Below are 26,495 nucleotides of genomic sequence, written 5' to 3' on the forward strand. Positions count from 1 at the left end.
GAGCAGTTCCCAGCACACTTGAGTGTGATGCCGACTTGAGGGTTGCTGGCTGCTTTGGAGAAGGATGAGAAGGGAGAGGGTCTTAGTAATCAAGGCTTTCACCCTATCCTCCTCTGGTGGCAAGGAGGGGGACTTCCTTTCCACTTCTGTCTCGGGGCAGGCAAGGTCTCACCTTGAGACCCTTCATGAGCATCAGCCCCACCAGTGGGATTCGCTACTCTATGGCCACAGAAGTCTGCAACAGCACGTGAATGACCGAGCAGGAGGGATGAGAGAACTGGGAAAACAGGGGTGGGGCCTGGAGACACAGGTAAGGGACAGACACCTGTGAGCCATGGGTTTTAGTAACTGCGATTACCACCTTCGGGTCAGGAAGCCATTTATACCCAGAACCAGCGAGAGGAGAAACGCAGGGAAGGTTTCAGCACCAGCAGCTCTGCTCACTGCCCTGTCCTGGACAGTGCAAGGCGCCCACTGCCATCACCTACAGACACGTGAGGCGGCCGAACTCACCGACAAGCATGATGATGAGGTACAGCATCTCTTCTATTAGAGTGTTGTTCTGCTGAACGACATCCTGCAGGAAGGGAAATTCAGAGGTGAGAATATGACAAGCTGTCTCTTGATGGTGACCACATCCTAACAGCAGAGGCTTCTTCAGCCCTCGGGGGCTTGGGACCCAGGCTCTTACCTTATGGGTGACCTCAGAACTGAATCTTTTCCCGTAGTCAGGCGTGCTGAAGATCTGATAGAGTTCAAAGCGGCTGAGCATGATCATCAGGAAGTGATTCGGATCCATCATGGAGACACCTGTCTTTTTTTGTTTGTTTGAGAGAAAGGAGAAGAGGAGGGTAAGAAGGGACATTCATTGTGAGTGGGAGGTGTTTTAGTCTGCACAAGGAAACTCAGCTTATTGGCCACCAATTCTAAGAAAAGATGGACACCTGCTTAGCCACAGACCCTATATGGTGTGGCTGACAAGAGGGGCCAGGAATCTAAGCTGGTCAAACAATCCACACAATGCCCCCTAAAACCTAAACCCCACGAAAACTGCAGGGGCTATCCCAGCCTCTGTTCCTGTCAGTTCATAGGATACTTTTATGAGTTTGGCTGCATTTTCCTATCAGGGCTCACTGCCTGCTAGGAACTGAGACAAATATCAACTAAGCTTTAGTTTGTAAATACGTATACTATTATTGAGATTGCCTGCTGTATTTTTATTAGTTTTAATTCTCTCTTAATGCCATTTAAAAAATTTTTTTTTTAAATATTTATTTATTTATTATGTATACAGTATTCTACCTGCATGTATCCCTGCAGGCCAGAAGAGGGCACCAGATCTCATTACAGGTGGTTGTGAGCCACCATGTGGTTGCTGGGAATTGAACTCAGGACCTCTGGAAGAGCAGTCAGTGCTCTTAACCTCTGAGCCATCTCTCCAGCCCCCCATTTAAAAAATTTTGACTCAAACTGGCTCTCAATAGCTGGGAACTGAACCAGAGTCCTCTGGAAGAGCAGCCATGCTGGACGTTTCCACAGCCCTGTCATATTCCTGTTGTTGCTGTTCCTATTCTTTGTCTTTTGGAGACAGTCTCACTATGTAGTCAGGCTGGCCTTGAACTCACAAGGATCTGCCTGTCTCTGCCTCCCAAGTGTTGGGATTAAAGGTGTGCACCACCAAGCCAGTCTATTTTAGTTAAAAAATGATGCATGTGTGTGTGTGCGTGTGTGTGTGTGTGTGTGTGTGTGTGTGTGTGTCTGCCATGTGAGTGTTGTGCCTATCATAGAAAGCATCAGATCCAGGTGGTTGTGAGGTGCCTGATGTGGGTGCTGGGCACAGACTTCTGGTTCTTTGGAAGAGCAGCAAAAGCTCTTAAGCACTGAGCTATCTTCCCAGCCAGGGGTTCTGATTTTATCAACCAGGTGGACTCCCCAAGGCAGTGAGTCTGACAGGCAGGCGGCTTGGAAACAAACAAGCCATATCTGGCATGCTGAGTCTGCAGAGCTCTGGAATCAGGTGGAAGCACTGTGCAGGCTGTTGGCCTTGAGTGAGGAGTGTTAGCAGACAGGGTAGGCAAGAGTCCGACGTCTGGGAATGAGCTTTAAGTGGTTGGCTCAGTGGGAGCGAGATCAAGACTCCCCATCCCCTGAAGTCAGGGCTTTTAATCCATTACCTGAAGCATCACTATATCCTTGTCGAACATCTCCCGTCTGCATTTCACATTGTGGTAGTAATAGATCTACAAACAATAATTTATTTCATTAGCTAATAAACTTGGATGGGTATGGCTTCCTCAGTCCCCCACTCCAAGAAAGAGCATATGGGTTTGTGTAAGCACAAGTGTGTGCCTCTCTGTTCATACGTATCAGGCGTGGGTTTTTAGTTAACACTATCTTAGCACAAATAAACCAACCCGAGATATCCATTAACAGTCGTTACAGTTTTCTGGGTCTCCCAACAACAACCAAAGACTGCTTTAGGAAAGTTTAGGGTTTCTGAAACTGGGGAGGAGGGGCGCAGGGATGGTCGAGATGGTAAAGCCTCACTGTGATGTCTGATCCCCAGGATTCACTAAAGGCCGGGAGGGGGAGCCACCTGCACCAAGTTATGCAGTGACCTCCACAAAAGCTCCCCCACCATCTCTTTACCCCCCCCCTCTCTCACACACACACACGCACACATACATGCATGCACGCACACACGCACACATCACATTCAATTTTAGAGTCAAATAAAAAAATTTTCTGGGGCTGGAGAGATGGCACAGCAGTTAAGAGCACTGGCAGTTCTTCCAGAGGACCTGGGTTCAATTCCCAGGAACCACATGGCAGCTCACAGATGTCTGTAACTCCAGTTCCAGGGGACCCGATACCCTCACACAGACATACACGCAGGCAAAACACCAATGCACACGAAATAAAATAAATAAATTATTAAAAAAAAAAGAATTTTTCTTTTTTTTTCTTTCCGTTTTTTTCAAGACAGAGTTTCTCTGTATAGTTTTGGTGCCTGTCACTCTGTAGACCAGGCTGGCCTCGAACTCAGAGAGATCCACCTGCCTCTGCCTCCCGAGTGCTGGGATTAAAGGTGTGCGCCATCACTGCCCGGCAAATAAAAGAAATTTTTATCTTAATGCCACCCCCTACTTTTTCTTTCTTTCCTTTCTCCCTCCTTTCCTTTTTTGAGACAGTCTCACTATGTAGCCCTGGCTAACCTGGAATTCTAACCTGGAACTCACTATATAGATAGACCAGGCTAGCCTCAAATTCACATTGGATCTTCCTTCATGCCTCTGTCTCCTGAATGCTTGATTAGAAGCATGAGCCTAGCACGTCTATTTTACCCCTGCACTTATGTCTTGTATGTGTGTATACACACGTGTGTGGGCACATGTACCGTGAACCGTGTGAGTGGTGGTCAGGGGCAGCTTGCAGGAGGTGCTGTCGTCTTCTGCCACATGTGTGCAGGTCAGTTTTCCTGTCACCTGTCAAGCTGAGGTCAAATGGGAAGAGGGAACCTGAACCGAGAACCTGTCTCAGTAAGACTGGCCTGCAGGCAGGTCTGCAGGGCATTCCCTCGACTCCTGACTGGCTGGGAAGGCCGGCCACTGGGAGCAGTGGCCCTGCTGGGCAAGTGGCCTTGGGCTGCAGAAGCAGCTAAGCAGCGTTCCTCCATGTCGCTGACTCAGCTCCTGCCCTGACTCACCTCTGCGATGAACTAACACCCACCCCAAAGCTGCTTTTGGTTATGGTGTTGATCATGGCAGTAAAAAGCAAACCAGGCCAAGGTGGATGCCAGGGACTGAACTCAGGTCATCAGGTCTGGCTGCAAGTGCTCTTACCCACTGAGCATCTCACTGCCCACACACCCAGTGTTTAACCTAATTTAAGCAAACGAAACAAATGCTGGTTTTTACTATCCAACTTTGTCCTAAAAATTGTTTCAAGTAAATGTTAAGACCACTGCTACTCGTTTCCACTTTCCCTGATGAATATAAAATAAAAGACCTAAAAAACCTTAGCTCACCTTGTATTTAATTTTTCTAACAATTCAACACAGATATTAAACCCTTTTTAAAAAGAGTCTTATTTGTGTGTGTGTGTGTGTGTGTGTGTGTGTGTGTCTGTCTGTCTGTCTGCTATGCCACATGTGTGTGGGTACCCTCATAAATCAAAAGAGGAGGTCAGGTCCCTTGGAGCTGCAGTTACAGAGGTGGTGGGTCACCTGACATGCGTGCTGGGAATTGAACCAGGGTCCTCTGCAAGAGCAGCCAGCTCTCTTCACTGCTGAACCATTTCTCTAGACCTCAGATTCAAAACTTTCAATGACTAAGACCATTTAAGACTGTAAAAGTTTCTCATAAAAGCTAATGAATAGACTCAAAACATCACAGAACTAAAAAACAAACAAAATTCACTTACCTGGTTTACTAATGAGAAGCCATTTCTTCTCCACATCCCAGCATGCACTTGGGCACATAAGACAAGACATCTAAGAGGATGCTCTATCAACATGGGTGGGCTCAGTTCACTCTGTGTGTTTGAAAAAAAAAAAACTTGTTAAAATTTGCATAAGGAAAGCTTACAAAATAGTATGTTGAATCCACTCTAAGATGTATTTGTATGACAATGAACTTTGTATCAATTTAGCTAGGTTATTTATGGCCAGCCCAATCTAGCTGTGGCTGAGAGGTATTCTTTATAATATGAATAATATCTTAGTAAAGTTTGAAAATGGCAAATTATCCTCCATAAAGTGGGTGGGCCTCATCAACTCAGATGGAGGCTGTAAAAAGGAAGGTTTCTCTGGGGGGTGGGCGTACACGTGGTGTGGTGCATGTGTGGAGGTCAGATGAAAACCCTGGCTATTGGTTCTTGCCTTCCACCTTGTTCAGGGCAGGCTCTCACGGCAGCTGTGACCTGTGAGCATCCCTGCAGTCTCCTGTCTCTGTCAGGACTATAGATGTATGAGCTGCTGTTTCTGGGGAGAACCCAAACTAATAAGTTTGTTTCCGTTTGGTTTCAAACACAACAAACATAATGACCAGATGTTCTTTTTAATGTCAAAGCCACTTACTAGAGGTAGGAGCTCGGGAAATTTATATGCCACTTCACTTTTGCTTAGTAACACATGCAAACCTGCACGGGAGAACAAACAAAAAGGTATTTCTATAGGTAAAACTAATGTTTACCTGACTCAATGACCACACAGCTTTACTATTTAACTTTTAAAAATAATCTTTGGAAATGGATTACAAATTAAGTTATAAAATACAATGTATCTATAAACAAAGCTTTTCAACAAGTCTGCATCAGAGGCAGTTAGAACTCATCTTCATAACACTGCTGACATTTCAGAAGCAAATGCTGGATGTACAGACACGGCCAGAACAGCTCGACAGCAATCAAACCCATTTATACACATTATGCCAGTGTGGAGGTATCTCCTGGGCCAGGGGCTTCATTCCTGCTGGAAGCTGAGATCCATCCGCAACTGAACAGAGAAACTGGCCCTGAACTCATGGTCTATGCTGACCCTGACCTCAGAATTAAGTTCCCTAGAATTTCCAGTTTAGAGTCAGAACCAATTTACTTCCTACCCAGGAGAGGAACATTTTTAGCTCAACCATAGGCCACTCCACAGACTACTGATTAAGCCATTTCCTTGTCATTATCCACTGATAAGCAGACAGTGCGTCTCAGTATTTACCAGCCTCTGTTCAAGCCTCCAAGAGACTTCCTTCACTGCTGGCCATTCCCAGTAACCTGTTAATAGTCAATGCTGAAGCGTCACCAGCACCGGCTCCCCTTGTGTGTGAAGTGGGTTTTGTTTGTTTTGTTGATATGCAGCCCCGGCTGGTCTCAAACCTGTGCTCAGTCCTCTAGCCTCTGCCTCCCAAGTGCTGGGTTACAAGCATGCACTGCGCCACCACGGCAGCTATATGGACTGTTTGTGTTTCATGTGTTTATTCTGCTCTCTATTCTGACTACAAACATCCAGGGCAGGGCTCATCTGATACTGGGAGATGAACGCTCCCAGATTATTCACAGCAGACTTCAGGGAGGTGAAGATGTAGGCAGAAATTAGTATATTTCTGGAGTAGTAGCTGTTTCACTGTGGCTAATTATTAGCCTCAGCTTTCACCCAGATAATCAGGGTTTGGAAGGACAAAGCAGTAAGTCGCCGAGTTGGGGACTCACATTTTCGCCCTCTAGTCTGACACTTGACCAACAGTTTTCAGTTGCTGAAAACAAACCTGGGTAAACAAGTCATAGGAAGGAGAGACATTTCTCCTACAACCGGAACTTTGTCTCCTCTGTCCTTCCGTACTTCTTTCTTCACTCCTTCCCTTTCTCTGTCTTGTTACTTAGGGACAGGGTCTCACTCTGGAGTGCAGGCTGGCCCTGAACTCAGAGCAACTCTTCTGAGTCCTGGGACCACATGTGCCAGCCAGTGTCCACAGCTTGTTGTACTGGTTCACTGGTCAATGTTTACAGATAAAAGCCTCACAAGTCTCAGTGTAAGTGGTCTCAGACTACAACCTGATGAACACGCCCACGAGACTGGGGATGTGGAGGGCTACCAGCCAGAGAACGGGATGATGCTCAACACATGCACTCTCAGAATGAAAGGAGTCATTACTACTTGATCCCATGACACGAAAGTGATCAACAACTTGACTCATAATTTAATAATTTAGATGAAATGGACCAACTCCTTGGAAGACACAAACTGTTAATACTCCCATGAGGAATGGAAAACCTCAACAAGGCCATGATCTATCAAAGGAGTTGAATTAGTAATTAATAACCTCTTCAATATACATTTAAGGAAGCCACGGTATGGATTCTCCATAGTCTCTCCTTGAGAAATACAAAAATAAAACAAAGCATACCTTCAAATCATATTAAAAAAGTTACCGAGCCACAATCATTAATTAAAGGTTCTGTGTTGGGTAACAGGAAGTCACTATTTTCTGAGTTAAGAATGAACTAAAGGCAGAGGCTGGAGAGATGGCTCAGTGGTTAAGAGCACCTGCTGCTCTTCCAGAGGACCTGGGTTCAATTCCCAGCACCCACATGGCAGCTCACAACTGTCTGTAACTCCAGTTCCAGGGGATCTGGCATCCTCACACAGACATACATGCAGGCAAAACACCAATGCACATGAAATAAAAATAAATAAATTATTTTTTTTAAAAAAAGAAAGATGAACTAAAGGGAGCACAGTTTAAGTAGGCTAAGATATCCAGAATCAAGGGATTTCAAGGAGTGCTGTGAGGGACCCGCCAGGAGAATCAGAGCATACTCACAGCCTCTGGCTGCTGCAAGGTGTCTGTCTTAGGTAGTGCAGTGATTGGAAGTGGCTTATAAAACAGCCTGAGATCAATAAGGCATTCACTTGTAACCTTCTGCTTCAAAGGTTATCGATCAATGAGCAAGAAAGAATTTAGAGAGAAAAGCTACGGTGGTGTTGATTTATTAGCAGTGGCTTCAAAGTGACTGATTAGAGTAACTTGTCACAAGACCGTGAGCTCAGTCACTGAGATGTGTATGTAATGTGCATGTATGTAGGCAGTGAAGTCAGAACAAGGGCTGCAGTACAATGTTCTGGGATGCGAAGCCCAAACACCTCAAAATGCCAGCTTGGCACTTGCTCCAACACTAAGGACTCTCTATGCCCCAGTCCTCCCATCGTGGACCAAGTTTGGTGACTTCCACTTCCTAGCGAATGACCAGATCAGTGAACACATGTAAAACCCTCAGGCTAACGGCTAGCACACAGCAGGTATTTATAAACACCATAAACAGTCACTTGAGAGAACTTTAGGGGTCTTTTTTTTAGGGGAGATGCTTTACCTGCAAGCAAGCGAGAAATTGGGAGGTGAATGCTAACTTTTTCTTGGGAAACACAGTATCTGATAGTTTCCACTGAGTGTCCACAAATGCTGAGTGTGATTGGCTGTTCTCCATCAGTGAAACCGCCATGACATTGCATCAACACAGCGAGGCATTTCTTGTAAGCTTCGATTAACACTTTTTCCTAAAAAAGAGGGTTTGTAACGTAAGTTACTCAAAAGATTGAGTTGCTACGACATTGACTTAGCACCTCAAATTCCATGGCAAATAAGTACCTCAAGTACTATGGACCAAACCAAACTCAGTCCTCCCTCCCAGAACAGATCCCTCTTCTGTCCAGTGGATGGCATCACTTACCAAGAAAGCTGTGGAGAGCTAGAAGTTACCAGTGATGCCCTTTACCTCAGTCCATGCTGTCTAGTCTTTTTTCAAAGTGACAACTTTCCTCTTTTCAGTGTCTCTCAAAACCAGCTTTTCTCTCATTCTCCAGTAACTCAAGGTGTTGGCAACCATCGCTCTGTTAAACTCCCTGCTTCAACCCTTGTCCCATCCACCCACTCTCCACAGAGTCGCTTTACAAACACAAATGGACCATGTCACTGTTAGGCTGACCCTAACAGCAGCCTCCCACTTCAACTAGACTGTGACCAGATGACCCCAAGGTCCTGACATCAGGCAGTCCTGCCCATCCCTGTCCTCCATCTCCAGGCTCCCAGCAGCTTTGAGAAGCCGCTGGATGACCACAGGCCTCTCAGCACACAGAATGATGCAGTCAGAAACCCCTTTTGTGTATCCAGCAGGTTTTTATACACTGTTCAAGTCTCATGGACGCTTCTCTGACCCCCGATTTCTATAGGTTCTTATTGATGAAGGAAGGCCAAAATTATTTTAAGGCACAGGTAAATAGAGCAAAAGCAAGTTTATTCTTGGATAAATGTATCCACTATTTTCATAGGCTTAATGTCTAGGGAGGATTATGGGGAAAATGAACAGTTACATAAGAGTGTGCATGTTCCTCCTTGACTTTAAAAGTTACACTTCAGAATTTGAGCTTTTGAATCTTTATTGAATGTACAGGTGGAAGAGGAAGCATGCTGTTTCTGAGCTAAGCTGTACAAATATTTCCTCAACTCTCTTATTTTCACTTAAGCGTCTGTCTACCCACTCTTTTCCTCACAGCTCCCACCACAAGAAGGAACTCACATCCAAAGCACACCAGTCCTGCACCATGGAAATCACGTGTGTTAGCTTCATCTGCAGCGTGAAGGCCGCTTCCCATTCCGGCTCCATTTCAATGTGCTGTCCGACCTGACGTGTGATAGGGTCCATTCCCTGAGAAAGCAGAAAGAGTTTGTAAGAATAAAAACTAGTTAGTTTGTTTTTCCCACACAGAAACCCAAGGAGGGATGCATAAGAAATACAAACTGATTACAGAGACTATTCAAATAATGTAAAATTTTAAACAGGAAGTATCAGAGGAAAAAACCCCAAGAAATTCAATAAATCTCTTTAAAATGTATGTATGCATGCATGTATGTATGTATGATGTATGTATGTTTGAGACAGGGTCTCCTTAAGCAGACTGCTGGCCTGGAGCACATGATCACTCTGCCTCAGCTTCCTGCACACTAGGATTATAGACACGTGTCACCACACCTCGCCAGGCTTTGTGTGCCAGTGGTAGCTGAACCCAGGGTGCCATATTTACTAAGCTCTTGCTTCAGCAGAGTTCCATCCTGAGCCCCGTAACAGTCTTGTAAAATGCTACTCAACCTACAAATATACTACACAGCTGCCTTAGAAGACAAGTTTTATACTTCTTCACTAATGTGTAGCTCAAAGCGTTCAGATGCCAGAATGAAAACAGACCTTGATACAAAAGAATGTAATTGTTTTTAGGAACTGGCCAAGCTATCCCAGTGTGTAAGAACCATTTACTAACAGAACACCTCCACCATTTCCCAAAGGGATGGCCTTTTAAAACAGCTCTTTCCTAAGGGTTTGAGAGAGGTCCCCTGTCTTCTGTGTTCACACCGTTTCCATGCTGATTGTTTCTCCTCCTAGACTGTGATTTGCATGGACGTATGCTTCACAAGGGGACTAATCAGGAAAACGGTCTAGCCTGTACTATGTACAGATCCCACCAAGCGGAAAAGGAACTGTGGAAACACTAAAGATAAAACAAAGGCCAGTGAGCTGGCCAGTGGGCAGCGGAGCCTGATGTCAGCCTGAACCAGAGCCCCTCTGAGACCTGCACTGTCAAGGAGAACGGACTGCCATGTCTGTCAACCTCCACAGGTGTGCGATGGCACCCATTCATCATCAAGTGCACACACACACAAAATACAAGAAAAAACACCCCCTCTTTGCAACACAAAACCCCCAGAGGCTGGGCGTTTATTGGGGCTAGGCTTAGTGATAGAGTGCCTGCCTACTATCCGGGCACAGGTCCTGAGCTTGTCACCAAGCATCCAAAAACAAGTACAGTTTTTCAAATGAACTTAAATATATTTCCAAGTAAGTATATTAACAAAACAACCACAGAAAAGGACTTGCAAACTCTCAAAAAAGCAGTACTAATGAGAACCCAAACATCTTTTAATTAAAAATTTTTTTTTCTTCATGTATGTTTTGGTTACACACATTGGTGCATCAGGTACATGTAGTGCCTGTGGTGACCACAAGAGGGCACTGGAACCCCTGGAACTGGAGTTACTGATGGTTTAGAGCTGTCAAGTGAAAGGATGGTAGGAACTGAACCTGGGTCCTCTGGAACGGTAGCCAGTGCTTTTAAAAACAAAACATCTTAAAAAAAATATCTTATTTTTGCTGTGGGTTCTGGGGACAGAACTCATGCCATCTGGCTTCTGCATGAAGCACTTTTCTATACTGAGCCACCTCACTGGCCCACTGAAACATCTTTTGCTGGGATCTCATTTAATCTACTCTTAAGGAGCCTCAATTATAAAAGAATTTCTTGATCCAACTGATCTTTTCGAAATGCGTCCAAAATGGGGGGTGGGGAAGCATACAGACATGTGTTCACACAGAAGTATGCTCAGTTTATACATACCTGCATACATTTCAGTAATTCCAAAAAGGCATCGAACCCTTCTAAGAACTTCTGCCTCAGCTCATCTGACCACTCAGCTGGTTTGCTAATCAGCACATACCTACACAGACAGACAACAGTGGCCGTGAACACAGAAACAGTGGCATTTTACAAGCTGTAATTGGTTTGGAAATTGAGGAAACACTCACTTGAGATCTAAGATAAGGCTCTGAACTCTCCTGAACTTGAAGGCTTGGAGGGAAGTGTAGCGTTCAAATTGGAATCTGCCCTGAGCATCTCGCTGTTTCAAATGGTCCATGAAAGCCTTAATGATAACAGTCATCAGGTTCTCTTCCACGATGAGCATCCGGGCCTACAACAGTTCATCACAAAGTCTGGTCATCAAAGCCTGTGCCCCAGGGAACCAAGAGCCTTTACCACTAGTTTAGTGCCCACACTTTAAACTTTCTCAACACAAGTATCTCAGCTCACAAGTGCACCACCAGATCCTTCTAAAGATTTATCTATATTTTACGTGAATGAGCGTTTGTCCATGTGTGTATGTGCAGCATGGGTGTGCAGTGTCCACCAAGGCCAAAAGACGGCATAATGGCGTGACTTCTTAACTGAGCCAAGAATGCACACTATACAGTAAGTGTGGGTACTTACTGCAGGGTCCAGGTTATATCACTGACTTTCTCAAGTTCAGTATGAAACTACTTCCTTTGCTTGTCGGGAGCTCCAATTATTAAGGGGGCTAACCAGTTCCCCAAACCACCTATTATTTTTGGCATTACTATGAAGAAAATTATGACGAATGCATCCTGTAGCAGTTCATACAATTTCTCTCATTCCTTGTAACCATCAACAGGTCTGGACTGCTGTCATTTGCACTGTTTTTAGGTCTGTGTTATTACAAAAGATGTCACAAATACCCAATATGTAAAGCGGCAAAAATAACTTCCTGCAAGTAGAATCACTGAGAGAGGGTACAGTCGAAGTTTTGACAATAACACTGACCTCCTCCCATAACAAAGGCTTAATAACCCCAATGCCCATCCAGTGAGCTGCTCACTCCACTCTATGGCAACACAGTTTCATTTTGATCTGCTGTATTAAAGGAAAACTGTGTTGGTGAAAGTAAATTTAGACTTCCTACCTTAACTAGGGAAATTGAACGGTAAGAATGGCCAAGAACTCTCCAGGGAGGATCTTGGGATCTCCATGGGAGTGTGAGGGAGCAACAAGTCCCGACAGATTACAAGAAAGGACTCTCCTTCTTACCTGCTGGTGTACTTACTAGGAAGTTAAGGAAAGCTGAGGCAACCCCACTGGGCTGGAACAGCTGTGCTGCAGCAGCTTAGCACAGAGGAGGAGGAAGGGAGGCTTAGTGGGCACAGCACCACCTGGGGGAGGCAGCCTCACTGCCAGGGCACTGGTGGTTCCGGTTAACGTTAGAGACAGTGGGTCTAAATGGTGGGAGGCACATTTAACCTCCCACCGGGGTTACACAGAATGCTTGTGGTCCTTGCACTCGAACTTGGTCTAAATTGTTGCTAACCTTCCAAGACGACTGTGACCACTAAACACTGTTACATAGTTTGCAACACAGACCCCACCACTTATGCACGGGCCTGCCATCCAACTTGCTTTATCAAACATTATCACTTCCTAACTCAGGTTTTTTCCTAGTTCATATTAAAATTTGCACCACCAGACTCAGTATACATTTTACAACATATTCACAAAGGTCAAAGTCCCCTGTAAGACTGAATAAAAGTAATGTTTCGGGGACATGCTCTGGTTAAACTGAATGCTACAGGATCCGATCAGGAGAATGCTGACTGGGGCAGTTAAGAAAATAAACTGAAGGTTGGGCGGTGGTGACACACGTCTTTAATCCCAGCACTTGGAGGCAGGGACAGGCGGATCTGTGAGTTTGAGGCCAGCCTGGTCTACATAGTGAGTTCCAAGACAGCCAGAACTACACAAAGGAACCCTGTCTTAGAAAAAAGAAAAAGGAAAGACAGAAAAGAAACTGAAACGACTCTGGTGCTCTCCAAACGAGTTCTCCCTGCTAGTTTCTGTTCATTTCTGTGTGTATACATATAAGCAGGTCAGAGGACAACTTTCTGGGTCATTTCCAAAGCATTTATTTATTTATTTAGAGTCAAGTTCTTCCACTGGCCTAGAACCTACTAAGCAGGCTAGGCTGACAGGCCAGTGAGCCCAGGATCCACCTGTCTCCACCTGTCCAGCTCACTGCCGGCTTTTTGATGTGGGTGCTGGGAATCGAACTCAGATCCTCATGTTTACAAATCAAGCCGTTTCTCCAGCCCTCTAACTACTGCTCCTGAACTGAACTGCTCTGCGATGAAGGCTGAGTTAACCAGAAGGTCATTCTGATGACAGAGGTCGTACTGCTATAGAACAGTTTTATTCTTGCTAATATCTAGCACATACTATTTTTAGCCAGGGATGTGTTTAAGAATTACTAATGAAGAAGCTTCTCAAAAAACCTATTCCAGTATTCGTTTGCTCCCGGTCAGGACAGAGGCAGCCTGAAGCTGATCAACACTCTATGAAAAAAGGGGGAAACAAAGTCTTAGAGCATTAGTGAGTTTCGGAGACAAGGGCCAGGGCTTCTAGAGAAAGAACCATGGAGACAGGAGCTGCATGGTCAGGCCGTTAATGCTGCAACAGCCTCTCCTGGGTTGTCCTGAGAGGTCAAGGAGCTGAGCTGAGCTGAGCTGTGCAAGGTGCTGCAAGAGACAGGGGACCACGCTGAGTGCGGTGGAGCACACCTTCAATCCAGCACTCCAGAGACAGAGGCAGGCGGAGCTCGGAGTTGAGGCCAGCCTGGTCTACAGAGCGAGTTCCAGGACAGACAACAGGGCTACTCAGAGAAACCCTGTCTTATAATAATAATAATAATAATAATAATAATAATAATAATAATAATAATAATAATAATTAGCCATGAGGCCAGAATCCTAGTAAGAACACAGGAGTGCTCAGAAACTGAGTCCAATACTCTTCCAGGTTCACCAGGACAGTGCTTAGATTCTGAAGCACTGTAGGATGGAAGCCTGAAAGGGGCAGAAATCCTAGGACAATCAAGTAGAGACATGGCAGTCTTATCAAGGCTAGGAAAGTTCAGAGCTCTGCAAGGACAGGAAATCTAGCAGAAGCTCCAGGCTCTCCACTGGGAACCCTCAGTCACTTCTAGACCAAGTCTTGCTGGGTGTGGTAGCACACGCCGGTAAGCCTATCAAGTAAAACACGAGGATTGTTAAGCTGGAGGTCGGATTGGGCTACTGAGACCCTGTTTGTTTTTTGTTTGTTTGTTTGTTTGTTTTGTTTTATTTTTAGTTTGTTTTGTTTTCTAAAAAGAGAAGAGGGACTTTTTAAAACTACAGATTTGAAATGTATTATATAAAAAATACTAGACCATGTAAATCAATATAATTGGAAATGTGGATAAATTAGCAAATTCCTTTTCTTTTTTTTCCCCCAAGACAGAGTTTTTCTGTGTCATCTTGGCTGTCCTGGAACTCAGAGATCTGCCTGCTTCTGTCTCCTGAGTGCTGACATTAAAGGCATGTGCCACTACCACCCAGCTAAATTAGCAAATTCTTAAGAAAAAACACAGCTTATTAAAAAACAACAGTAGAACGCCTGAATAGCCCTAAATTTATTCAAGAAATATAACTGATATAAAATGTTTCCACAAAGAAATTTCAAGGCCCAAATGGTACACTGGAGAATTCTTCCAAATACTTAAGACAGCAAACTCCCAGGGAAGTTGTGAGCCCCGCCCTGCATCCGGCACAGGCACAGCGATGCATGCGCAGGGAGTGAACAGGCGCAGGGAGTGAACAGGCGCAGGGAGTTCTGGGTCTGCAGTTCCTCGAGTGTATATTAAGTACTTTCCATATGTAACTTGCTGGGTACACCAATGCCCATCACACACACATATTCCGTTGCTGTGGATATCACTCTGCACAAATAAAACACTGATTGGCCAATAGCCAGACAGGAAGTATAGGCGGGACTAGGAGAGAGGAGAGAGGAAAAGGAGAGAAAGGCAGAGAGGAGGAGACGCCAGCTGCCGATCAGGGAGCAGCATGTAATGGCACACAGGTAAAGCCACGGAACACGTGGCAACATATAGATTAACAGAAATGGGCTGAGTATAAGAGTAAGAGCTAGACAATGGTAGGCCTGAGCTAATGGCTGAGCAGTTTATATAAGAGTCGGTGTGTTTATTTTATAAGTGGGCTCCTGGACTGCCGGGGCTTGGCGGGAGCTGGAGAGAAATTCTCCAGCTACATTCCGTGAAGCCAAGAGCCACACCGACTGCTGACCACGGAGCATGACAGTGTTCTCTGGGTCTGTGTCTGCATGTGCATGTGCTCGTTCACTGTTTTTACTCTTTCATTTTATTTTTAGTGTGTGTGCTGTTTGGATGTAGGAGTGCATGCACCACCTCGAGCATGGGATGACAAGAGAGCAACTTAGGGACTGTTTCTCTAACATCCCACATGGGTGCTGAGCCCCTGCCCTCATGCTTCCTCTCTTCCTTCTTTCGGCCCCCCTGCTTTGGGGTGTGTGTGTGTGTGTGTGTGTGTGTGTGTGTGTGTGTGTGTGTTCAGTGTCCGCGTGTGTACTGTGTCCGTGTGTGTACAGGGATGCCGAGGCCAGTGTCCTATAGCCCTCCCTTCACTCCTTCAAGACTGGGTCTCGCTGACCTGGCAGTCACTGTTTCTCAGCTAAGCTGGCTAACAAAGCCCAACCATCTTCCTCTCACTCCAGCCCGAGCTGGGATACGAACTTGGGTCCTACTGCTCGCACAGCAAGCCCTATCCAGGGAGCCATCATCCCAGCTCCAACGTTACTCTCCAGGGCACCTGTACCTGCCAGGCTAACTCTAACTATGAAGGCGTTTTCTTCAAGCACCAGGATTCTAAACTTCAGAAGCCGAACATGACAACCCCAGCGGAGACATGTCTGCTAGGCCAGGGGAGACAGTAGGGTGGGCTGACCAGTTGAAGAGGCCCAGAAACAGATCTGATCCAGACAGCAGGGGGCAGCAGAGGGTGTGACAATCTGAATACCGTTTGTCCACATTTCCAGGGAGGTCACAGGACAACCTGCGGAACTCAGCCCTCTTCTCCTTCCACCCTGGGGCCGCAGGCTCACACTCAGGTGTAAGGCCTAGCGTCAAGTGGTTCTGCCTGCTGAGCCATCTCAGTTCACCCCCTAAGTTCTAGTTAAGTTCCCCAGAGTCACTTTACCGTCTTCCTCCAATTTATTCCCCATCTTACAAACAGCAGTCTTTTAAAAACCACAAACGAGGGGCTGGAGCTATAGTACAAAGGTAGAGTGAGCTGACCCAGCATGTGTGAGGCCCTGAGTCAGAGTCCTGGCACCACACAACATACACACACTCACACGTACTCATATACAAACACTCATACACACATACTTATATAGAGATATGCGCACACTTGCATGCACACACACACACACACACACACACACACACACACACACACACACACGATAAATCAAAATACAGTGGTTCCAGTACCTCTCATGCTCTTAAGATAAACACACAATTCTTTGATATGGCCTATAGTAGTACTTATTAATGGGCAAATTACTAAAAGATATTCTTTTTCTGTTTTTTTTTTTTTTTTTTTTTTTTTTTGTGACAGGGTTTCTCTAATAGTCCTAGTTGTCCTGGATCTCGCTCTGTAGAGCAGGCTGGCCTCTAACTCTTGAGATCTGCCTTCCTCTGCCTCCTGAGTGCTGGGATTAAAAGTGTGCGCCACCACCACCCAAGTAGAACACATTTCTTAACAAAAAGAAATGAAAAAAAACATTCCCCCCACTAGGAAATGTACTTGTTAGAAAAGTGAGTACAAGCTGTTCCTAAAGCTCCATGGCCTTGCTCTGAGCTCAGGGTCTCCAAGCATGCTTACTTAGCTCCTGCTCCCACATGCAAAGCCCCTCCACGGCACTCTGCATACATCCTCCTTTCAAGTCTCCATATAAAGAACCTTCCTAAGAGAAGCCTCTGGGCTCTGGGAAAGGCCTATGGCCTTATTCTCTCTCTCAGAGAAAGCAAATTTAATGTGCATTGCTGTTTATCTACACATATGTCTATGCACTGCTTTCCAGCCTGGTACCTGAGGAGGCCAGAAAGCAGCAACATCAGACCCCGAGGACTGGAGTTACAGGCAGTTTTTAGCTGCCATGTGGTGTTGGGAACTGAACTCAGTTCCTCTGGCAGAGTGTTTTACTTATTATTTGAGTCTCATCTGTTTTATTCACCATTTCACTTTTAAAAGCCCTGCCTAATAAATGCTAATAAATTTGTTCAATGAAGTATGATCTTCAGTTACCATACATGATAAAACTTAATTAATGGAGGCTTCAGGACTGTCCTGGATGGTTTTATGTCAACCTGACTCAAGCTAGAGTCATCTGAGAGGAGGGAGCCTCAATTAAGAAAATGCCTCCATAAGACTGGGTTGTAGGCAAGCCTGTAATTAGTGACTGATGTGTGAGAGTCAGCCCGTGGTGGGTGGTGCCATCCCTGGGCAGGTGGCCCTGGGTTCTATAAGGTGGTGAGCTGAACAAGCCAGTAAGCAGCATCCCTCCATGACCCCTGCATCAGCTCCTGCCTCCAGGTCCTGCCCTGTTTGAGTTCCTGTCCTGACTTCCTCCGCTGATGGACTACAATGTGGAAGTGTGAGCCGAATAAACCCTTTCCTCCCCGAGCTGTGTTGTCATGCTGCTTCATCCCATCAGTGGTCACCGTGACAAGGTCAGAGGGCACCTGGTGAACACCAGTCACAAACTAGCCCAGGCAGTGTGACTCAGCTGCCTTAACTACTCTTTCCTTACGAGGGGAAGATTCTTCAAGATCTAAGATGGTATATGGCATGTTATCTGATTCGAATGTCAGGAATATATTTGATAAACCAACCAGCTAAATGTTAACTTATCAGTCCAAAAACCACTAGGAAATCCAATTCTCCTCCATTATTACTTTGATATTCAAAGATATGTTGTGTGTGCTTGGCGATATCTGAAATCCGACTGCCTTCTACACGAAGTATTAGCCTATTCAGGAGCACACAGGTCTTACCTCCATGATTTTGAGGCTTTACTTCTGTTAATGGAAAACAAGAGCGTTCTCTAGTCTTTCAGTACTTACAAGTGAAGGTACTGTGAATATCTGAACCGAGAGGTCTGCGACTGAAAACTCTCTGTCGTGGTCATCTGTCACATAATCACTCTGCAAACGCTCATAGTTCTATTAAGAAGGCAAAAAAAGGCAAGGAGTGCCGGCTATGAGTTAGGAAGGAGAGGCAGACACTACTCACCAGAGTAGGGGCGGTGAAGAACTGGACAGACAGAGCAGTCACCGATACTGCTCGCTCGTGATCATCCTCCATAAAATCTCTCTGCAACTGCTGGTAATTCTAAACAACAAGGGGGAAATTCCTCTAATCCAGTGACCAATGGTTAAGGGTTAGACTGAAGTCAGTGCTGGAGACGGCGACAGGAAGGCACCGCCAGGACATCGGAGACTCGAAGGATCACTAGCAATTAGGTGCTGGGTCAATACCAATTTGCTGCAGAAAGCTGTGCTAATAGGTTCTTCCGGAGCACAGGCAGACCTCCTAAGACCCTAAGGTGCCACTGTACACTGAGGGAGGGGGGTGGGGGGGACACAGCAACATCATGCTATCTGTCTCCAAACCAGCCTTTCATTGCTTCGGAACACACATGAGAATCATGTGACTCCTGCGAGGTCGCCAACAATTAGATTTGGGACGAGGACACAAACATGGATGTTCTGAAAGAGCTCTTCAGATGACTACCATGTGCTTCCTCGGTTAAGAACTCCTACTTGGAAGCATACATAAAGTAAATACTTAGTGTCTTCATGCTGCTGAAAGCAGAACTTAAGCCAACTCTGTCAGCCATCTGGAATTCACCATTCCCAAACCATACCAACAGAGGCATGCTGCCTCTGTGAATTTTAATAGGATTAAACCCATCTATAATGGCATGGGGTTAAGTTATCATCATTTCAAATCCCAATCATTGCGTATTTATGTTGCTACCCACTCCCCCCGGCCCCCCTCTTTTTTGCTTGTCGGGACAGGGTTTTTCTGTGTAGCCTTAACTGTCCTAGAACTTTCTCTGTAGACCAGGCTGGGCTCAAACTCATAGAGATCCGCCTGCCTGCCTCTGCCTCTTGAGTGCTGGGATTAATGGTGTTCACCACCACCGCCCAGCAATCACTACATATTTATGTATTACGGGGGTGGAGGCAGGTAGTCTTGTTACACCTTTACTGGTAAAAGGTAAAAAGATTCTGAAGTTTCTTAGACTTTCAAATGGATAACCTCACATCTCACCGTTAAATACTAATATTTTTTGAGCCCAAAATAGTACACTTACTCCTTAAATAACTTATTTATCATCAAAACTGAAAAAAAATTCTACTTACTTTTGCAAATCGAACAGCAAACAGCTTCTTGTACTTCAGATCCATGAGCAGGCTGCTCATGAACAACTGATGATACACACTCCTAGCACCTTCAGGAAAGAGCAGAGTGTAAGACAAGCCAGAATTCCACTTCTATAGCTTGATGGGACTCAAACCACCAGAACAAAGCTCTCTATACTTTGTTCAGAACAAAACATTTGTCATTAATCCCTTTATTTTTAAAAGGATTTTAATTTTAATTGTCCGTGTGTGTGTGTGTGTGTGTGTGTGTGTGTGTGTGTGTGTGTGTGTGTGTTTGTCCAGGTGACCATGGAGGCCAGAAGTGCCACATCCCTCTGGCACTGGAGTTACAGGTGGTCGTCAGTCATGTGATGTGTGTGCTGGGAACAGAACTTGGGTCCTCTGCTAGAGCAGTGTGCCCTCTTAACCACTGAGCTCTCTCTCCCATGCTGCTATGCTTTTAAAAAGAAAATGTGTGAAAATTAATCCTCCCCCTCTGTTCTTTCGAAACAGGGCCTTGTTAGCTAGCGTAAGCTAGCCTGTAGCCTGGGTAGGTGTTGAACTCTCAATTTTCCTGCCTTGGTCTCCTGAGTGCTGGGAATACAGGCATATGCTACCTTGCCCAATTCTAAATGTGATACTGCACTAAAATATAAAAGCTGTTTAATATAGGTCATAGGCCTCCCCTACAAACTTTTTTTTCAAAAAGTAAGGTTACAGGGCTAAAGTTTGTGTGTATTTGCCAGGGACTAAATCTAGCACTATAACTATAATTCTAAAAAGTATAACTATATTTATTAACATTTCCAAATTAAAAACCACCCAACTTTGACACCCCACCCCTTAGAAGCAGTAAGCGAGTCACCTTTCCATAATTTGGAATCATTAAGCATCAGTCTGTCCACCAGAGAGGAGTTTTCACCATCTGGTCCTTCTTGTAATCCAACCTGACACAAAATCCGGCGGAGGCCATCTTTAAAGAGAAGGAAGAGTGGTCAGGAGACAGAAAGGCAAGCTTTGAGGGTAACGAGATGACACTTCAGTGTGGGCTACAGTCAGAGCGACACACGTCTCAGTGAAGGTCAGATGGGGCAAGGGGCTTTTGAACTATTTTATTTTTACAAAAAGGAGAAAAAATTAAGAAATCTCAAATCACAACACTAATTGCAAGATGTCAAAGTTAACGTCTGTCAGGAAGGCACTAGCCTTTCCTGCCCTAATGAATTTAATTAGAGAGAAGAATCCCCAGTCTGCTGATGTAATGCTGTTCTCTAGGTATTTATGCTAAGGGAGGCAGGTGTGGTGAAACCAGTCATAAACACGACCATGTGCAAGGTAGCTATAGCACAGAGTCGCTCAAAGAACAACGTGTGACCCTTACACTGTAAGATTTATCAGTAGGGGCTATTAGTGCTACATAATACACTTCCCATCAAACTGAAATCCACTACAGCTCTGTCTGAGAGGCCTGGAAGACAGACTCTCACATCTTCTAAATATCATGCTCTAGACAAGCTCTCCCAGCATACATGCATACGGTGTATCTCATCTGTATTTCTTTCTTCCCTGAGACAGGGTTTCTCTGTGTAACAGCTCTGGCTGCCCTAGAACTCACTTTGCAGACCAGGCTAGCCTCGAACTCACAGAGATCTGCTTGCCTCTGCCACTTGAATGCTGGGATTAAAGGTGTGCACCACCACTGCCCGGCCACCTCATCTGGCCCTATCTGTATTTTTCATCATCAGTTCACAGTGTGGTGTTTTTCTAACAGCCTTCAAAACAAATGTTAAGGGGTCTTCCTTACAGCAACATTATAATGTCTTGCCTATATATGACAGGCAGCAGAAATCTATCCCTAATTTACCCTTTAGTGCTAGACCCCAACTTTCATTTTTGGCTTTGGCAAGAGGTTCATAATTATGGTATATTACAAATTGTCTTCTTTGTAAGCTGAGAAAATAAAAACCTAAAACTAGCAAACATAAATTGGTATGTTCCAATGTACACATTTACAGATATGCACAGTACTGGTCTTATACAAAAGCTGTAGGAGGCCAAACATTTAAATTACTTAAATGAATATTAGTTAAACTATAGTATCATTAACATTTAATTATGGCAGCATTTTGCAGCTTTGTTTGTGAAGGGTTCCACAGTTGCGTCATTGGAAACAGTTCCTTTGTCAAGTTATTTAGAGACAGGCTTGACATACTAAACCTACCTGAATATCCAATAACACTTCCCAGCCAAGACAGAGCTTTCAAACCAAAATTCTGATGAGCAGCTACTGACGAGTGCATAACTTGAACTTTGAGCGGCTTGGTCTGTCTGCTGGTGTTCCTCTTAAAGGCAACAAGGAGGAGAAAAGACTAACTTAAAACAGCTGTTTAAGAGGCGGAAGACACTAACATTCTTAATACACCCACGACACCCACACAACTTTCCGGTGTCCACAAGAAAGCGCTACTCTGTTTGACATAGTGACTCAGGTTATTTTCCAGACAGAGTCTAAAGATTCAGGGGCAACAGTGAGAGGCCTCACCTTGGGAGTCACCACTGCCTTTGTCACATATTTGAAAATCTCTAGAGCCAATTACAAATAGCTTCAGTTCTCAAGTAAGCCTGCTTTCTGCCTTCAATTTTTAAAAACACATTATTTACTTAAATAATTCAGTTCACTGCGCAGATGTGCATTATCAACTTTGAAGAACCATACTAAAACACACACCCACAAAACTCATCATCATAACTATTTCTAAGGACACAGTTCAGTACTACTGCTCAGTGTTCACACTGTTGTAAAACCAATATTCAAAACTCCTCCTCCTCGTCCTCCTCCTCCTCTTTTCCCGACAGGGTCTTCCCCACAGCCCTGGCTGTCCTGGAACTCACTATGCAGACCACTGAACTCATAGGGACCCTCTGGTTTCTGGACAGAAGTCATTCCAGCAGGAGTGACATGTCTTGATCTCCCTAGTCAGGGCACAGTCCGTGTCTCCATGTTCTGTTGGTTGTTTATCACTGTTAGAGAAATGTCTACTGGAGTCGAGGAATACTTCCTGAACATGTAATTTTCCTTCCTTTTATTTCTTGTCTGAGCCCTCTCGGTACCCTATGTCCACAGCCTACTGTTACCATGTATGACTGTGCATATTTTCTCGGTATGCACACATCACATACTACATCTGTGTCAGAAATGGTTTTTCCAAGTCTGCCACCTGTCTTTGGACTTTAGGTATGGAATATTGTTAGGTAAAAATTTGATGTGGCCAAAAGTGTAATTTCTTCCCAGTTAGCAATCTTATATAGCTTTGATAGAACCAGAACAATCCAATGTCAAGAGTCACGATCTTTAAACACAACTTAGGTGACAGTGGGTTTATAAAGGCATACAAATGTCTTAATAAATGCTAAATATAGGGTTAGTCTTAAGCTGATAAAAAATAACAGACATGTTTTTAAATCACTTACCACAATGACTGATTTTGCTTGATCACAGTACTGGAAATCTCCATATCGAACAGACCTACGCCCCTGTAAAGACATTTAAAACTAACTGTAAAAGCAATAAATATGCTTGAACATACAACTTGAGTCAGTCTTTAATGTTTATAACATCTGTCCTAGTCACCAATGAAAAACTAAAATTTTGCCAGGTGGTGGTGATGCACACTGTTAATCCCAGCACTTGGGAGGTAGAGGCAGGTGGATCTCTGTGAGTTCAAGGCCAGCCTGATCTACAAAGTGAGTTCCAGGACAGTCAAAGCTACAAAGAGAAACCCTGTCACGAAAAACAAAAAGAAAAAAAAAAACTACAATTTTTCTTTAATGCTGTCTTAACTATTTAAACTACACACACACACACACACACACACACACACACACACACACACACACTACCCTGAAGACAGAGCATTTTAAACTACTAGTATATATACATACACACATATATATTACCCTGACAATAGAGTATTTTAAACTACCAGTACACACACACACACACACACACACACACACACACACACACACACATAACATCCTGACAACAGAGCATTTATTCTAGCAGGCTTCTGTAACCTCCATTCTCACGGCCCAGTATTTTTAATGACTAGGCAGAATCAGGACAACTGTACATTTCCTTTTAATGTTCTAACTGGTAACAGCTTAGTTTTAACAATATATATTTGGACCAATATTCCAAATGAAATTAAAAAATAGCCTAGACACATATACTTTTAACTAATCTTTCTATGCTAGCTTATCTGTAATAAAAGCTCAATTTCTTTAATTCCAGGCCTTGGGAAGTAGAGGCACGCAGATCTCTGTAAATTCGAGGCCAGTCTGGTCAACACAGCAAGTTCCGGCCAGGGACTATAAAGTGAGACCTCCATCTCAAACAGTGTCAATTTCATAGGATAAATGACTCACATCCCGATCGACTGTGGTTGCAAAGCCAATGGCTTCCTTCTGTGTGCAGTTGACGGCCTTCTGAAGAGTGTAAATGACTTGCTCATAGGTGTGAACCTCATCATTGAACAGCATGCAATAGTAGGTGTCGCTCTTTTCTCTAGGGAAAAAACGGTACATTGTTAATGCGTGTGAAGAGTGGGTGTGACCATCAAGGCATGCTGGGCAGGAGCAGGAGCAGGGGAACTGGAAGAAGGGAAACCAGCTCTGGAGGATGCAGGTTTGCAGCCAGATGGTAACTATATGGCAAATATTACAAGTTCTGTGTTGACAAAACAAAAGCCGGGTGGCGCACGTCTTTATTCCCACACTTGGGAGACAGGGCAGGCGTATCTCTGTGAAAATAGCACAGCAACACCTCGTCCTATTAAAACACTTTACCCTGGTAGGCGTCGTAGCACTTTGATCCCAGCACTCAGGAGGCAGAGGCAGGCGGATCTCTGAGTTCGAGGCCTGTGTGGTCTACAGAGTGAGTTCCAGGAAAGCCAGGACTACACAGAGAAACTCTGTCTCAAAAAATCAAAACAAACAAACAAGAAAGAGATAGATAGGTAGATAGATAGATAGATAGATAGATAGACAGACAGATAGATAGATACACCCAAAACATTATGCACAACCCCAATTATCTGGAACACATTGACAAAGCAAAGAAGTCACCCCTTGGTTACTGGTGTCGAATTAGTTTGGTGACCTCCTGATGTCTACTCTTCAGCCCACAGTCACCCTCAGCTATGAACAAAGGTCCAATAAGCAGGGAGTGACTTTTCCAAAAAGAGTAGGCTGTGTGAAGTGAGCATGTAACCAGGGACTAGCAGCCAGTCCTTTTAACACAGCTGTGGCTGAATCCAGCTATCTGCTCACTAGTTTACGACCTCAATAGTCTAAATAAAAATGGCAGATGTACAGTAAAACAGCAGCGTTGAAAACGTTTTATAATTACAAGCATTTCATAAAAGCCCTAAACCTACTCATATAGAAGAGCTCACCCTAACATCTTTCTGGTTTTATTAGATCATCACAAAGGAGAAGGCTAGTGGTGGCGCATGCCTTTAGTCCTTGGGGAAGAGGCAGGCAGATCTCTGTGGGTTTGAGGGCAGCCTGGTTACACAGAGTGGTCCAGGTCAGTCAGAGAGAGAGAGCAAAGGACAGAGATGTCAGGGATCGTGTGGGATTTTTAGGACTAGAACTCAAATTGTGGGGCTTGCTGGCAAGGGCCTCACTTGCTGAGCCTCTTGCTGGCCCTACATGGTCTAACCCTGCTACAAGGCAACCCTCCTGGGACAACCTTCACTCATCAGCATCCAAACGGCAAAGCTGTAATACTGAAGTCATGCTTCATTTTTAAAATTGATGAGACAGCAGTTGAGCACAGTGGCTGAGCAGTTAAGGACACCTGCTGCTCTCTCCGACAACCTGCGTTCACTCCAGGAGCCACTTCGTAGCTCGAAGTGACTCCTGAAGGTTCTCCTCTGACCTTCACGGCACTCAGTTCCTCCTCCCCACACACAAATGAAAGGATGAACAGATGTAATAATAATTTTACAAGAAAAGACTATGTCCTCCTAGCTGTGGGGATGACATTACAATCTAGCAGAGCCATACAAGGGACAGACGATACTCACGTCATCTCTAAGTCTGCAGGCAATTCGCCTTCTTTTTCCCAGGTCAGTATATCTACTGCGTACCGAAACATAATAGCAAAAATGTTGTAAGTTCTTGCTATCACGTCTTCTGATAGATGTACGAGAGGATCCTGGGGGAGAGCAGAAACACAACTCCCTTAGTACACACTAATTATCTTCTTTTGCCTTCCAACTCCAACTCTCAAAACACAAGAAGGGTGACAGGTTTCGTTTCACAACAAATTTAATCCTGTGTATGTTACAAAATACAAAATTAAACTTCCTAAAATGTTTTCTTCCAATGTTCTTAATTTTAAATTAGCTGAGTCAAAACATTCAGACACTCAAATGCCTAATGAATATAACTGAATATTTTGGAATGGCACACTGGAATCTCTAAATTCCAACACCAGCCATCTTTCCAGCCGTGTATGGGAACCTCCAACTTGCAGAACTGAGTGAAGGTGTTTGCTGCAAGCCTAACCATGTGAGTTCGGTCCCTGGGGCCTACACGGTGGTTGGAGAGAACCAACTCCTGCAAGGTGCTCTGATGGTCACACGAGCCTGTGGGGCGTGCACGCGGACTCTAAATAAATGCAAAAAAAAAAAACAAAAAAAGAAAAAAAAACCCCAAAACCCTAAAAAACGAAACAAGGAAAGACAATGAACCATCCAACTTACAAGGGAGAAAACATGCCATTTCCCATTTAGGACCTGGGAGACGTTTCCTAAATAACAAAGGAGGTGTCACACAGTCCACTGAGGTTCTCAACTAAGAGAGGGACCTGACACCCACTACCTCCCTGTTCACTCCTTCCACCAAGGCCATGTAGAATTTTGATGGGCTGTTCTTAATGTTCATAGTGACAGGAGATGCTCCTGTGATTTAGTGAAGGGAACCAGGCATGTTCAACACAAGGTGTCCAATGGTCTATATGTCTGCTCAACAACTTTTTCC

The 26,495-nt window shown here is 44.6% G+C and overlaps 1 protein-coding gene across 2 annotated transcripts in view; it reads right to left on the reverse strand.

Annotated features, from left to right (window-relative positions):
- The window catches only part of Ubr2 (ubiquitin protein ligase E3 component n-recognin 2), an 84,802-nt gene that overhangs the window by 37,860 nt on the left and 20,447 nt on the right, over positions 1-26,495 (reverse strand). Inside the window, exons 5-20 of one of the 2 annotated variants that reach the window (XM_052745516.1) lie at positions 25,538-25,668; positions 23,874-24,012; positions 22,917-22,979; positions 21,667-21,787; positions 20,311-20,418; positions 19,446-19,534; positions 18,141-18,239; positions 11,122-11,285; positions 10,934-11,033; positions 9,064-9,192; positions 7,861-8,044; positions 5,078-5,139; positions 4,423-4,533; positions 2,175-2,240; positions 692-814; positions 514-577 (exon numbers count right to left, since the gene is read on the reverse strand). In XM_052745516.1, coding sequence (XP_052601476.1) covers positions 514-577; positions 692-814; positions 2,175-2,240; positions 4,423-4,533; positions 5,078-5,139; positions 7,861-8,044; positions 9,064-9,192; positions 10,934-11,033; positions 11,122-11,285; positions 18,141-18,239; positions 19,446-19,534; positions 20,311-20,418; positions 21,667-21,787; positions 22,917-22,979; positions 23,874-24,012; positions 25,538-25,668 — 1,753 coding nt within the window. Of the gene's footprint in view, positions 1-513; positions 578-691; positions 815-2,174; positions 2,241-4,422; positions 4,534-5,077; positions 5,140-7,860; positions 8,045-9,063; positions 9,193-10,933; positions 11,034-11,121; positions 11,286-18,140; positions 18,240-18,309; positions 18,409-19,445; positions 19,535-20,310; positions 20,419-21,666; positions 21,788-22,916; positions 22,980-23,873; positions 24,013-25,537; positions 25,669-26,495 lie in introns of both variants that reach the window. The other variant, XM_052745517.1, reaches the window with a different exon arrangement.

Source organism: Peromyscus californicus, unplaced genomic scaffold (assembly GCF_007827085.1).
Source record: "Peromyscus californicus insignis strain IS unplaced genomic scaffold, ASM782708v3 Scaffold_19__1_contigs__length_69161282, whole genome shotgun sequence".
NCBI classification, from domain to species: Eukaryota; Metazoa; Chordata; class Mammalia; order Rodentia; family Cricetidae; genus Peromyscus; species Peromyscus californicus.